At 37.1% G+C, this 13,452-nt stretch overlaps 2 protein-coding genes across 2 annotated transcripts in view; one reads left to right on the top strand and one right to left on the bottom strand.

The window, feature by feature from the left end:
* Window positions 1–492: 492 nt before the first annotated feature.
* On the top strand, window positions 493–1,647 carry LOC117409156 (rhodopsin-like). Its single transcript, XM_034014786.2, has one exon. It carries the CDS (start codon window positions 493–495, stop codon window positions 1,645–1,647), a length of 1,155 nt encoding a protein of 384 aa, XP_033870677.2.
* A 3,436-nt stretch (window positions 1,648–5,083) lies between these two features.
* The window catches only part of LOC117409671 (nuclear pore complex protein Nup155-like), a 31,913-nt gene continuing 23,544 nt past the window's right edge, over window positions 5,084–13,452 (bottom strand). The window contains exons 28-36 of the mRNA XM_034015986.3: window positions 13,215–13,319; window positions 12,239–12,393; window positions 11,279–11,408; window positions 10,415–10,528; window positions 9,510–9,630; window positions 9,126–9,236; window positions 7,864–8,000; window positions 7,186–7,292; window positions 5,084–6,663 (exon numbers count right to left, since the gene is read on the bottom strand). Coding sequence (XP_033871877.3) covers window positions 6,525–6,663; window positions 7,186–7,292; window positions 7,864–8,000; window positions 9,126–9,236; window positions 9,510–9,630; window positions 10,415–10,528; window positions 11,279–11,408; window positions 12,239–12,393; window positions 13,215–13,319 — 1,119 coding nt within the window. The 3' untranslated portion in view covers window positions 5,084–6,524. The remainder of the gene's footprint in view (window positions 6,664–7,185; window positions 7,293–7,863; window positions 8,001–9,125; window positions 9,237–9,509; window positions 9,631–10,414; window positions 10,529–11,278; window positions 11,409–12,238; window positions 12,394–13,214; window positions 13,320–13,452) is intronic.

Genomic DNA, 13,452 nt, shown 5'->3' on the forward strand with positions numbered 1-13,452 from the left:
CTACATTCCAGTTAAACAGTATTTCCAACATACCTTGTTATTTCCAATTCAATGGAATTCTGGTTGCTTGCTTACTGGAATTTAACACATTAACCCTGAGGTGGCATATCATATTGTTGTGTTATCCATTAACAATATAGGATCAATATACACACATAACTGACTCAATTAAAAAAGAATAATACCTAGATTAAGGTTATCTGACTATGCTCTTTATCCAACTGCTGAATCCTGGACCATACCAAGGATGTCATATTCCCAGATGAACCTTTTGGACTGTATGACATATTATTGTACAATGCTCATTACTGTATACATTAGGATTCAACTGATTGGTGGAGTCACCTAAGTGGTGGAGCCAGTACAGTGCTTATCCTTCCCCTATAAATGCAAGCACATTACGAAAACAACTTTCAGGTGCTCCTTTGTTTTAATTCAGATTCTTCAAAACAAATTTAGATGAGATACATTTAGTCTCCTTAGTTGTCCGATATGGAAGAAGTTGCACTGATAGAATCCCTTATACGAGCAATAATGTGTTTACTAGGGATTGTGGGAAACAACTTGCTGGCGTTTCGCTTGCTGCCGAGTAAGATGAGCCGTGTGAGGACGTCCGAAGTTCTCCTTATCAACTTGGCCATTTGCAACTTGATAACCAATTACCTGGTGGACCTCCCTGACACCATTGCTGATTTTGCTGGGTCCTGGTTCCTGGGGGAGACCTACTGCAGTTTCTTCTTGTTCTGTTCGGAACTATCTGAGACCAGCAGCATTTTGACCACCCTGCTCATCAGTGTGTTTTGGTATCAGAAGCTGGTAGGGTCTCTGAGACGAGGTAACGCACCAGTCCTGCTTGAGAGCCTCCGGCTAAGCAGTGGCATTGTGCTATTAACCTGGGTCTTAGCTCTGATATTCAGTGCTCCCCTCCTATTCTACGCCAAGGTAGACAATAAGGAAGAAAATGGAACAGAGTTACGCTGCGACGATCATTTCCCAACCCATACCTCCAAGCAAACTTATGAAGTGCTCTACCTGACTCTTGCAAATGCTGTGCCCATTGCTTTAATGGTGTTCACAAACCTGCGGATAGTGGTAACCCTCCTGATGCACAGGAAGAGCCTTGTTAGTTTCAATCATGCCAATGAAGAACAGCATGCAGTTCCACAAACAAACCAGCCTATTCCTAACCTACCTGGGCAGCCCACTTCAGAAACCAATCAAGGTTTAAATTCAGTCCATCTTGAAGAGAATGTCCTGCCGAGCCATGGAGAAATGGAGAGAAATGGCAATACATCCAGTGAAAACCCACCTGAGGTCAGCCCATCTGCCACTGTTAGCTCAGAGTCAAATGGAAACTCTCTACAACCCTCAAAAGTGCATACTATTGCTGCCAGCGTCCCTGCCAGATCCACACGGACATCTCCTTCCCCAGTAGCCCAGGTCAGGGCAGCTAAGAGTGTTGTGGCTGTTGCAAGTGTGTTTCTCATCTGCTGGGTAGTTCATCTGTTACTGCGGATAGTAAGCAATGTGAATATGTCTCCGTTAATTGTGGAGATAGCCAGTTACATTGCAGCCTCTTACACCTGCATCATCCCTTACATCTTCTTATACGGGGTGAAAAAGCTCTCTTGTCAGTGCTGGAAGTGACAACAGTCATGCAGTTTAGCACCAACGTGTAGTCAATATACTATGGTATGTAGTGATTAAAAAATTGGTCCGACCACCCAATAGATTGAATATTGTTCTGATACCAAAACCACCTTTCCAGTTCACTTTCCAGGTGGCACTGATAAAACAGGCGTTATTGTAAGCCTTAGCATTAAGTTTAAGCAGTTATGCTTAATTTAGAAATGTAGTACATTAACAGCTGTTTTACTGTATTGCATAAGAAATATATCTCTGTATAGAAATTTAATTATAAAAATAAACTTTGGCAGTCGATGTATGTTATTAAAATACTTGTGTTTTCTCAACTGACCACCACTCCTTATTTAAAAAAAATAAAACTATATGATATTAAACAGTGTATGATGTTTATGATATTGCTGAACATTTTTTATAGATCAGGATAATGAATAACACAGTTGTCCCTCGCTAATACAGACAGTGCTACGGTGTACATTCAGATATGCTGGACACAACATATATGTCCGAATAATAATCAATTAAGTGTGGTGCTAGGTCACTGTGCATGGCATGACCCATTTCAAATTGAAAATTAACATACTTTTGATATGTTCTTATTGTAAATGCCAAACTACAACTACGCCCATAAGTTTTGCATCACCCATATAATGAACTAAGTTTGCTTCATGAAGTCGAATGAAAACTGTTGAATAATGTTATGTTGACATATTGAATTACATAACGCTTTGTAGTTTTTCATATACTTAACATAAAACAAACAAATTTGACATTTCGAAATCTAACAAAATACTGTACTATTATGGCTTCCTGTAGACTTTTGTGATATCATTTTATAGTTTCTTTGATTACATGATGTTAAATAAATGATCTAAACCAGTGGGTTTCAAACATTTTAGTACCCCTTTCCAAAAAATCTAGTCTACCGCGTACCCCCATCTGAGATAGGGTCATAATATACCTATGAAAACAGAAGAGCAAATGGTATTTTCTAATAACTAGGCTGAAGTGCTTATTGATGTTAACTGAATATATATATATATATATTTTAAAATGCTTACCTACCAATGTGATGGATGTGCCTGCTTTTTATCACAGATTTCAGTAAAACTACACCCTGATTAGTAAACAATGCAGCCCATACACAAGGGTATGTTTATTTTAAAATGAACCAATAGGACTTCAAGTTACAAAAAATGTAAGCAGGTCATTAAAAGAAAATAAATAAGCCTCGATTTGCTGCATGGAAAACTGCTGTTAAACTAATTAAATTAAATTAAATTAAATTAAATTAAATTAAATTAAATTAAATTAAAACTGAAAATGCTATGTAAAATTATTTCAAAATCCAGACTGATAAGTATGGCAAAACGAGTCCAGAAACAGGTTATGCTTTTGAAAAACAAAACCTAGGGTTCTAATTTAAAACAAAATCAGAAAGCAATTCTCAACAAAAGTCGCGCATTTCTTCCAAGAAATGCAGAAGTGTAAAGAGAAAACAGACGTGGCATTTTGCATAAAAATAATTAAAAATTTACAAATACAGACATTTAAAAAAAAAAAAAATCATGCGGAACTGTATAACACATTGAATGTGTGTGTTTTTTTTATTTTATTTATTTAACTCGAATGTTATCGTTTAACACTTGAGCTGGACATTTAAAATGCTATGTGTGTCTTGTGCAGTATCGAATCCAGCCAGAATAAACACATTGTTTTGAAGTGAATATTTCCAAAAGCGGATTTGATGAAAGTAGAAAGGTGACATTTATAATCATGCAGTCAAACATTACTTTTAGCAAAATGCTAACATGTTAGTGTTTAGTGCAGTCGTCTGTTCATGTTAATCAGCTGCCAGACAGCTTGTTGATGGGCACTCGCTGTATGATATGAACACACGCAATAGGTCTGGAGGAGGGAATCCAGTTCCAGACACTTCCCAATCCCAGGAGTTAGGGATTTATTTATTTTTTAATAATACCGTGCTTTTGCTTTTATTAGCCTAATAATTAGCGGCGTGCATGCCTAGGCTAATTAGTCATAGTGAAAAAACACAAAGCATTGCAAGTAAAGATAAGTCGTGTCGCTCCAGCTATATCGCAGTGATTTATTTCACTGTCAAAGTAGGGCGGCACAGCTCAACTAAAAAAAACATAAACTTAGTTAAAACACACTGAACTGATTAAACTACAAACACTGAACATTTAAACTCCAGAAAGTAAATGTACCTAGGAAATACTACACATTTTTAAAAGAAGCAACATCATACATTGATTTTTTTATTTAGCCTACAGACTGCAGAACCACCGCCCTGCTATTTAAATATGTAATTTAGCCATGTGAGCTCAAAGCTCACTCACTGTCAGCAGCCGGTTGGGTGTTTATAGTTAACCTCGCCTAACAGAAATGGAACGTAGGCTACACCAGTACGGCTGTTGTTTTATTTGAAAGGAGATTCAACATTGTTAATTCGTTTGCTAAATCGCAAAGTACTACAATGTGGTAAAAACAAACAAACAAAAAAAAATCCGTTGTCCACCATTAAAGGAATATTCTCGCGCACCCCGAGGAGCGCTCGAGTACCCCCAGGGGTACGCGTACCCCAGTTTGAAAACCGCTTATCTAAACTATGCTCATATAGTTTTTTTTTTTTTTACTGTACAAATTTATATTTTTTACATAACATTGTGTACAAAGATCACATTAATGTTATCTCAGAGAGATGATTTATATAGGCCTATTTAAAATAAATTGAGCAGTATAAATGTGTAATTTTTTTTTTGTTTGTATTTTTTAAACTGGCCACCCCGTTATTTCAGACAACCGGTCTGTCTCCAGTCATGCCCGTTTTTTTAAAGAGGGACTACTATAATTTCAACAACTGCAATTAGGCCAAATAACTGAAGTTTAATTGCTGTAAGCAAACACTTCCGAAAACACAATTAGTGAGATTACCCAATTATAACAGGATTAAGTTTATCACTCCCGAGCACCAGAAAGCTCTTCCGTGACGATTTAGCCATTACCTTATAATTACAACAACAACATCTGAGGATACCTCCGCTATTATAAACCACATGCAACACCTGAGACAGATCAATACATTTTGGATGTAATTCTAGCATATTTCCATTTTGGTATTATTAGTTAGTCCATTGACTGGACTTGTGTATGATTTATATTATGCACCAAACCTAACATTTACAAGGTGGCTGTGTGAATATTATAATTTGTAAATGTTTAACATTGTATGCACCAAAGCATTACTAGCTTTGCGTTCTAGTGTGAATGTATACCTGTGACAGTATATGGACCACCACATTTATATACCTTCCAAACCTGGAATAGTGCTGTTACCAGTAAGAAACTGAAGTAGGAAGTACAATAAATACTAATAATAAATAATAAATACCACCTTTTCAAATGCAACACAGAACACTTACTCTGCAACTTCTATTTTATTTTCTACCAGTAGGTTATAACATCTTGAAAAAGCACACATTGAATAATAAAAATACAAATAAGGGTTTCCATGAAGAAAACTTTCTTTTTTGCAGTATATTTTAGATTTATAAAAAAGAACAGATTTGGCTGTAAGAACTATTTTTTGCTACTAAGAGTTACACCCCACCCCCCAGTAATTTATAGAAATCTTATATTCCTATTAGTGCATATTAAAACATTCTTTATTTCAGTTGACACCCGATGAAGTGATTCACGGCAAAAAATATTAAGCTCAAGCCATCAACAATATGTGCAAGGGCACATTTTTTGAAAGGATTAAAACAATTAACAGTATAAAACTACTGATACGTGGCACCAACTGTTGTTTAGTTTCATACCATTAGATGAAATTACTTTCAGAATATTTTTCCTTGCCCAAGAAACTCCATGCTTATTAGGACCCAGTTTTTTTTTGGGGGGGGGGGGATTGGGTAGGAGGGAATTTGACTTGTGTTTTTATCTAAGCTAGGTCTGGAGGAAATTTGGATTAAGACATGTTCACATTAACAAAACAAGATCATATTTTGGCTGAATGTGTAAAACCAAGCTACTTATCAGCTTATGACCAATAACATCATAAGATGAAAGAAGATCCAGTTTGTGACTGGAGGTGGTCAGGAAAACTACATCTCTCCAGGTAAGAATATTTCAACTCATATTTTTACATTTCTGATACAGTAATGGAAACTGACCTTGTTAAATTGTACAATACATAGAAATGCAGCTTGATTTTAGTCAATTTGCAAGATCAGACTTTTACATGCATTTTTGTTCAGATTTGTAGTTTAATTTACATGAAAATTACAAGTATGCATTGTACTAACCAAGATCAAATAACCAAAACCAGTTCTGGTTATTTACAATGGTACTACAGTACATTATCAAGCAACTGCATGGTCATTTATTCTATGTAAACTAAATGTAACAACATTTGTGTGGGAAATTAATGTTCTGAACTCGCTTCTCAAACTGAAAGAGGGCAACACTAATGCAAATTACCAATGTTGGTCACTAGAGTCCACGTTTTTAAATTGGTTGATCTAGCCTCCATTTTGAAGAATTCAAAGGCATCTCCCTGTGCTTGTTCAACGCACTGTTTGTCTGCAGTAAAGACGGAAACACTAAGTGATGGCTTCACTTCTGCATTTGCCATCTTTACGTGGGCAAGGCAATACAATCTTCCAACGAATCCTTGGTAAAATGGAGGTCAGACCAACCAATCATACAGCTGGACTTGCTTACCACTACCAATTCCACTATACAGAGAGGAAATTATGTGGGAGGAGTCAGGAACCAGCTTATCATTCCAAGTGATTCTCCCCCACGTTGGAGGTAGTGATGCATTTACAAAGTACCAGGCAGCAACCGTCCACATATCAGTAAACTTTCTGTAGTTTAGCCTGCAGGGATTTGAAGTTTCCGATGGTCTGCTGTAAGGCATGGTTCGGGGCTAAAGACTGTAGTTCCACCAGGTATGCACAGAGGTTATCAAGGCAGACATTTGTGAATCTCCGCCTGTAGGTAGAAAAAGAATAAAACATCTTTTTAAGTTACAGTTACATGACAATGTGCAACCCCGTTGAGTATTAAAGTCATTTAAAAATAGACAAACTGAGAAGTATGATGTACAGTAGCAAACATGTATTTTCATTTTTTTTTAAATGCATCTCATACCATACTAGTAATCTCAGTTTGCGTGTTAACACTGCTGCACTTCCTAGGTTATTTCAGCTCAGCTGCATCTTCAGAGTCAAGGCATGTCACTGGCACCAAAGCTTGCAGCTGGTCAAAGAAGGTGACAAAGGGGTGTGGACAATTTCAATCTCCCAAGTACAAGATTAAAAGAAAAGCTGAAAGTAAGCCATGCAAACCGAGAGCTTTCTTTAACCTAGCACAGTACCTTTTTAAAAATGAAAATACATGTTTGCTTTAACAGTGCTTCCTTTAGAACTGTGTGTCCTGCATTGTGAGAGAAAATAATAGCTATGAAATACCATAATACTAATCTAGCTATGTTGATCTAGAAAAACCCTGCACCTGTCAGATGCAGGGACCTTGTTGGGATCTTCCACATATCCAGACAGAAGGATGTAAATGCAGTCCAACAGGTGCAAGGCCTTCTTCAGTCGCTGCCAGCAAGGGTCCTTTTAAATGACAAAATGTAACAAAGATTTAACAGCGTACAGCATAATCCAACTACAGACAACAGATAAAATTAGACGAGAGCATTCAAATCCATTAAACTTGCTAGTAAAAAAAAAATATATATATATATATATATATATATATATATATATATATATATATATAATGTTTCAATATATCAAAAGAAATAAAAATGAAATTCAGCATACATATTTAAACTCACAGTATAATATAATGGTTCAAACTGCTATTCAAGGGACTCTTATTTCTGTCAATATTTGAGTTTATGCTGTTTTACATATTTTAAAGAACTATGACATTTTTTAAATTTCGTGAAAGCAGAATTCAGATGCTACGCTAACTACATACCAATAGTTAGCTTTTACTACATCTACATCTTGGTTTCTCGTTACATCAGCAGATTTTTGAATTTGTAGCCTTCACATAATATAAATCGCCATTAATAAATAATAATACATATGAAGCAATTTGCATGTTTTAGAGAATACTATCTGTGCTTGGAGTTCATAACTGAAAATCTGTACCCCATACAAGGCTGTATCCCCTTACCCGAATTTTGAAAAGATGGTCATACACCTCTAGCAGTCTTGGTAGCTGCACTCCAATTTCCTGCATGGTGTAAGTTACAAACCCCACATCCCAGCCGAACTGGCAGACCTGCAATTCCAGGGTCTTTACCAAAAATTCTGAACAAAACCATAAACAAATAAAAGAAACACACTGTTAATTAAAAAAATAAATAAAAAATAAAAATAAAAACATTATCCACCAAAAAAACATTTACTCTGAATTGGTATACCTCACTGAACAAGGACTTTTGTTCATTGTTTAGCTGTAAACCAACAACTTACTGTAGGGACATTTGAGTCTTTAAATGAACTGTACAAGCTGTTTGTTACTAATGGTGTTACACTAACAGGTTCACTGTTATCTTAAAAAAATATGGCGCAAAGTGCAGTTTGGTGAAAAGAGCATTATAAATCTGGCCCCATTTGTATCTTTCACATGCAAGCTAGAAAGTACTGAATTAGTCCTTTGGTACAGAACTTAAAGCACAGCAACAAAAAGTACTAAACGCCTATCCCTGGAGGTTTGATCCTTGGCTTCAATCAGCTAGAAATCTCTTTGCTAACAAGAACACAATCATTCTAACTGTAACGGACCTCCCCTGGGTAGTCTTCAAAGGTTGCCTGTCAACAAATCATTAATTCAGTTATTCATCACTGGCACCAGTAAGTTATTCCTTGGTTGCTTGATGAAAATTACAGAGTTCAAACATTAATATATTACAAGAAGCTCCCTGGAAAAATCTAGGGCAAATTAAATTAAGCAGTTGTCAGGTTGTGGCCTGTCTGTTGCCAGGTTCAGCGCAGGAATAGGAAATGCCAATTAGTTAAGCTGCAGAAGTACACAACAGTACCATCTGGCACTTGCACAAACAAAGGCATCAAAAGGACTTTGCTTTTTTGTAATTGATTTTGGCAATGTACACAATCCACTATTCATACACTGCAGGTTCCTAAAATAATGACTAAAAAGGTAAAAAGTATTCCTTATCTTCTGCAAGATACATGCCTCACTATGCTGTACAATTACTGCCATTAGTACTGGCACAGAATCAGAGTGATTTCTTGACTGCAAGTTATTGTGGCATTGTCACTGGCAGTAATAGACATCTGAGAGGACTATATGGACACTCATTGGTATGAATAGCCATAAAAACAATACTAAGATTGCACTGATGGTAAATATTCGTTTTAAGGAAACAACAAACATACAGTAGTTTGATATATATGGTCAAGGGGACTTACCCAGAGGGAAGTATCTTGGAGTCCCTGCATAGATCTTGCCAAGAAACACCAGCTTCAGGCTAAGAGCTTGCATTCGGTCTGCGGCGCCCATCGCCACACTGTCACTCAGTTCTAATAAACACAACAAAAAAAATAAATCACAGGTAGAAAATGAAAGGCTCAAAATGTACTATAGGAGAGGTAACTGGAAACTAGAGGAATGACGTCTTTAAATAATATCCATTGGGATGTACTGTAAGTGCACTTATTTGACTGTGCAAATCTATATACTGTATATACCGTAACAGTAGACATATTTATGAAATACTCAGTGGTGCATTTTGTCCATTACCTGGAAAAGACAATAATCACATATTACTATATTATTAAACACTTGCTACTAACCCTTTTCAATTATTTCATTCCAGAGGGTATGGACCAGGATAGGGTCTGAATGCCCTGCACAGTGAATGATGGCCAGTTTGCATTCTGACAGCCTGAACAGGTCTGCAAACTCTCCATATAACTACAAAGGGGGGAAATGGACAAAAACAGAAATGAGTTTGGGGCACACCCATTTAAAACAATTCTAAAAACATGTAGTGCTAGGGGCTCCCGAGTGGCGCATCCAGTAAAGGCGCTCCGTGTGGAGTGCAGGATGCGCCCTATAGCCTGGAGATCGCAGGTTTGAATCCAGGCTATGTCATTGACGACTGTGACCGAGAGTTCCCAGGGGATGGCGCACAATTGGCAGTGCGCCGCCCGGGTAGGGAGTGCTTAGGTTGGCAGGGCAATCCACGGTTCACCACGCACCAGCGACCCCTGTGGCTGACAGGGCCTGTGGGTCTGCAGTGGAGCCATTCTGATCTGTGTTGTCCTCCGGCACAATAAGTCTGATGGCTTTACTGTGGATCCGCAGTGCGAAAAATGATGGCTTGGCAGGGACATGTTTCGGAGGACACGTGTGTCAGCCTCTGTTTCCCCGAGTTGCCAGAGGGTTGCAGCGGTGAACCGGGATTAATAAAACATAATTGGTGATTCCAAAATTGGAGAGAAAAATGAGGTAAAGTCATTGGCAACGACTAAATTAAAAAAATAAAAGAACATGTAGTGCTGATGTACTATAAACAGATTAAATACCACAAATACCAAGGTTTTAGCTCAATAAATAATCTGTATTACCTAACAGACAAAACTGTTAAAACCAACAAACTAAACATCAACTGGTGACTTTTACCAAATCCCTATTTGTAAAAAAACAAAAAAAAACAAAAGCATATTATTAAAAGAGAATGACTGATGCGTGCTACCTTTGTGATATCCATTAATTCTGAATCCAGCTGAGACAGCGCGCCCTGCACTGAGGGATGCTGGGAGTACTGTCTGCTCAATGTCTCTTGGATCTGAAGCTGTATCCGAGCCACCTAAAAACAAGACACAATTGAAGGAATTTAACATGCATATTTCTGCTTATGGGGATACTGAATTGTATGTACAGTGACCAGTCACTATCATATTGTTGTCATGTTATTTTTCAAAAAAGAATCTACCTTAAAGCAGGAAGTCTGGTATACATTAACACTGCAGACATGCAAAGTTGTCAAACTCCACTCAAAAGATCAGACCAGAAAAGCAATATAGTACGCTTATCTATCTATCTATCTATCTATCTATCTATCTATCTATCTATCTATCTATCTATCTATCTAATCCACTTTAATTGGTGTTAAAGACAAAACTTGTTTGTGTTAAACAGCCTCTTTCCAAATCTGGGAGCAGCTGTGCAAATCTTTACTTGAATTGTGATGCAGGCACCGTAACATCTTCTACCAAGACGCAAAAACATTGTGTTGAAACACTCCGGAGACCAGGCTAACAGAAGTTGTTAAGTACTAAAGTAATCTATTTTAATGGACAAAACAACATTTGTAATAAATGTGGTCCCAACATACGAACTAGCAATGTTGATGCACGGAATGTTATCCAGTAAGAGTGAGCTTTGTACAGACTGTCACTTTCTCAAGCTCTGTAAGTGTTTGACTTGTCAGTAACCAATCTACTACACCCATCATTCAAGAACTTATTGTACAGATTTTTCACTACTTAAACGAAACAACTTGCTTAACAAGGGTATAAAGCATTTTAATTCATTATTGAGTGAATCAGGCCCATACCTCCATCTTCTCCTCTAACTCATGTAGGAACTCTCCATCAGTAGCTTGAGAAGTTGCAGAGGTGGAACTCTTGGCACTCAGGATGGCTCGAGAGATGTACTCTAGCCGCTGCTGTAGAGTAATCTCTGTGCTGTTTGGAGGAGGGGGGAGGGGACAGAAAGGTAAGGGTCTCTATTATTAGCGCTCAAGACAGCATATTTTCTCCTGTTTAATTATTTTCATGGCACTATGCAAGGACAGACAGGCCTGCAACATGTGGCAACTCTAAATTTTATGACTGCTGGTTAAGACCCATCAAAAGGTTTGAAGAAAAGCCTTCGGACGGGGATTTCAAAGGAATGCCTGGTTTGTACTGGGAAGTAACCTCATAAACACTGATTTATGAGGTGACTAAATGCAATATTATTCCACTGAATTTGTATTTTGACTGAAACATCCAGGTTTTTGGTCCATAACCCTAATTATCTCCAGTTCACAATCGATTGTTGAAGACATGAAATAAAGACAGCTATCAAGTACTGAGTAGTTGAAACTGATATTCCACAGGAAAAGCATTTATACAAACTATGATAAGCGGTATAAAAGCTGTGAAACGCAATGTTTAATAAACACATGTTGTATACTGTATGTGTTAGTAGTACTTGTGACAAGACTTACTAAACCTATTGTGGTTTACTTTCATTTTGGACTAATGGTAGAAATAATAATCTGTATCGTCATTCAAAGTTCATTAACTTGAAACAGTATATTCAGAACTCTTAATGATTCATTATTTGTTACTTTTAAGTTTCTACTGGTAATTAAAATAAAATAAGTGGTTCCAAGGTACACCAACTAGGAAAACAAGTTCTAGCTAATTCAGCAGCAATGGAAACTTTAAAGGAGGAAACAAAAAACATTTTGTGAACCTTATCGGTGTACTTATTATTGTGTGTGTATTTGTAAGTGTTTGGTGATCACCTGTGCATGTCTGCAAGCCTGGCCAGTACATGTGATGCTTTGTTGAAGCTCTTGTTCTTCTCGTAGTATCGCCACAGCAGATCCATGTAACACACCTTATTCTGGTCCTGCTTTATCATGCGCATCAAATGGTCTTCTAAATATGGCGAGTTCACCTTCACGAGAGACACAACAAGATATTAAAAACAGCGTGTAGAAGTCCAGCTGTGGGATCTAAAATTCTGGTTAATTATTTGTAAAAATTGTTTGAGTGAACTGCATTGCAATGGGATAACGCTTACTTACTGGACTTTTTAATGGGTGATACAAATAATGATACAGTGAAGCTTTGTGTCACATTTGTATTAATATACAGTAAACACCCTTACAAAAAGGAACATTTTTACTATGATTTTCATAATCAAATCAAGAGAGTAATATAATACAGCTGTGAACAGCAATATTTCAAAGTGCGTGTTTTTTTTTCCATCTGGAAATGGAAAAAGCAGTCATATAGTACTAGGTCAACAGTCAAATTCAAGGTTACTGTTACATTACTTCCCTACTCCCCCCGAGGTATTTTTCTTTTCTTTTCCAAGATTTGAAGACTCTGTCACTGAAATGGCCAAAGTCTAAAACAATATGCAGTCAAATATTCATTTTTACAGGACACTCAAAATTGATTCTGACACAGAGAGAGATGATAGCCTACAGCATTGTATCAAATATAATGGGCCCTACTCACAACATGTAAATGTTTTTTTTTTTAAGCCTGTCTGGATGAATAATAATAAAAAAAGACTTTGAAGAAATATTTGTGAATGGGTTTATTACCGAGATACTTAACTAGAAACCTTTTTTTAATAATATCGTGCAACAGATGCTGCACAGCAGTAATAAACTATCCAAGGTTAAATATTTCCTGAAACAATAAAAAAAAGATTTGCTGCTAAAAACACAAACAAATACTGTCAAAGATGTGTCATCTCTCCCTTACCTCCAGAAGTTTGTCAGTGAGGTCTGCTTGAATTAGCCAGTTGTAGAGAGCAATGTGGAAAAGCTCATCATTAGAGCGCTGGGCCAGTCCTAACATCTGTTCAAACTGCATGAAGGAAAAAGGTAGTGCAACGGTCACATCACAGACTTAAGCCAGTGCTTAACTTGCTGCCCCCCCTCCCAATATATATTTCTAAAGCTTCACATTACAAGATGCCGGTCTCAAGTGGTTGGCTTAG

The sequence above is a fragment of the Acipenser ruthenus genome, chromosome 2 (assembly GCF_902713425.1).
Source record: "Acipenser ruthenus chromosome 2, fAciRut3.2 maternal haplotype, whole genome shotgun sequence".
Classification (NCBI taxonomy): domain Eukaryota; kingdom Metazoa; phylum Chordata; class Actinopteri; order Acipenseriformes; family Acipenseridae; genus Acipenser; species Acipenser ruthenus.

Excerpts from the sequence above, each read along its gene's own strand:
- LOC117409156 (XM_034014786.2), top strand. The coding sequence starts at position 493 with ATGGAAGAAGTTGCACTGATAGAATCCCTTATACGAGCAATAATGTGT.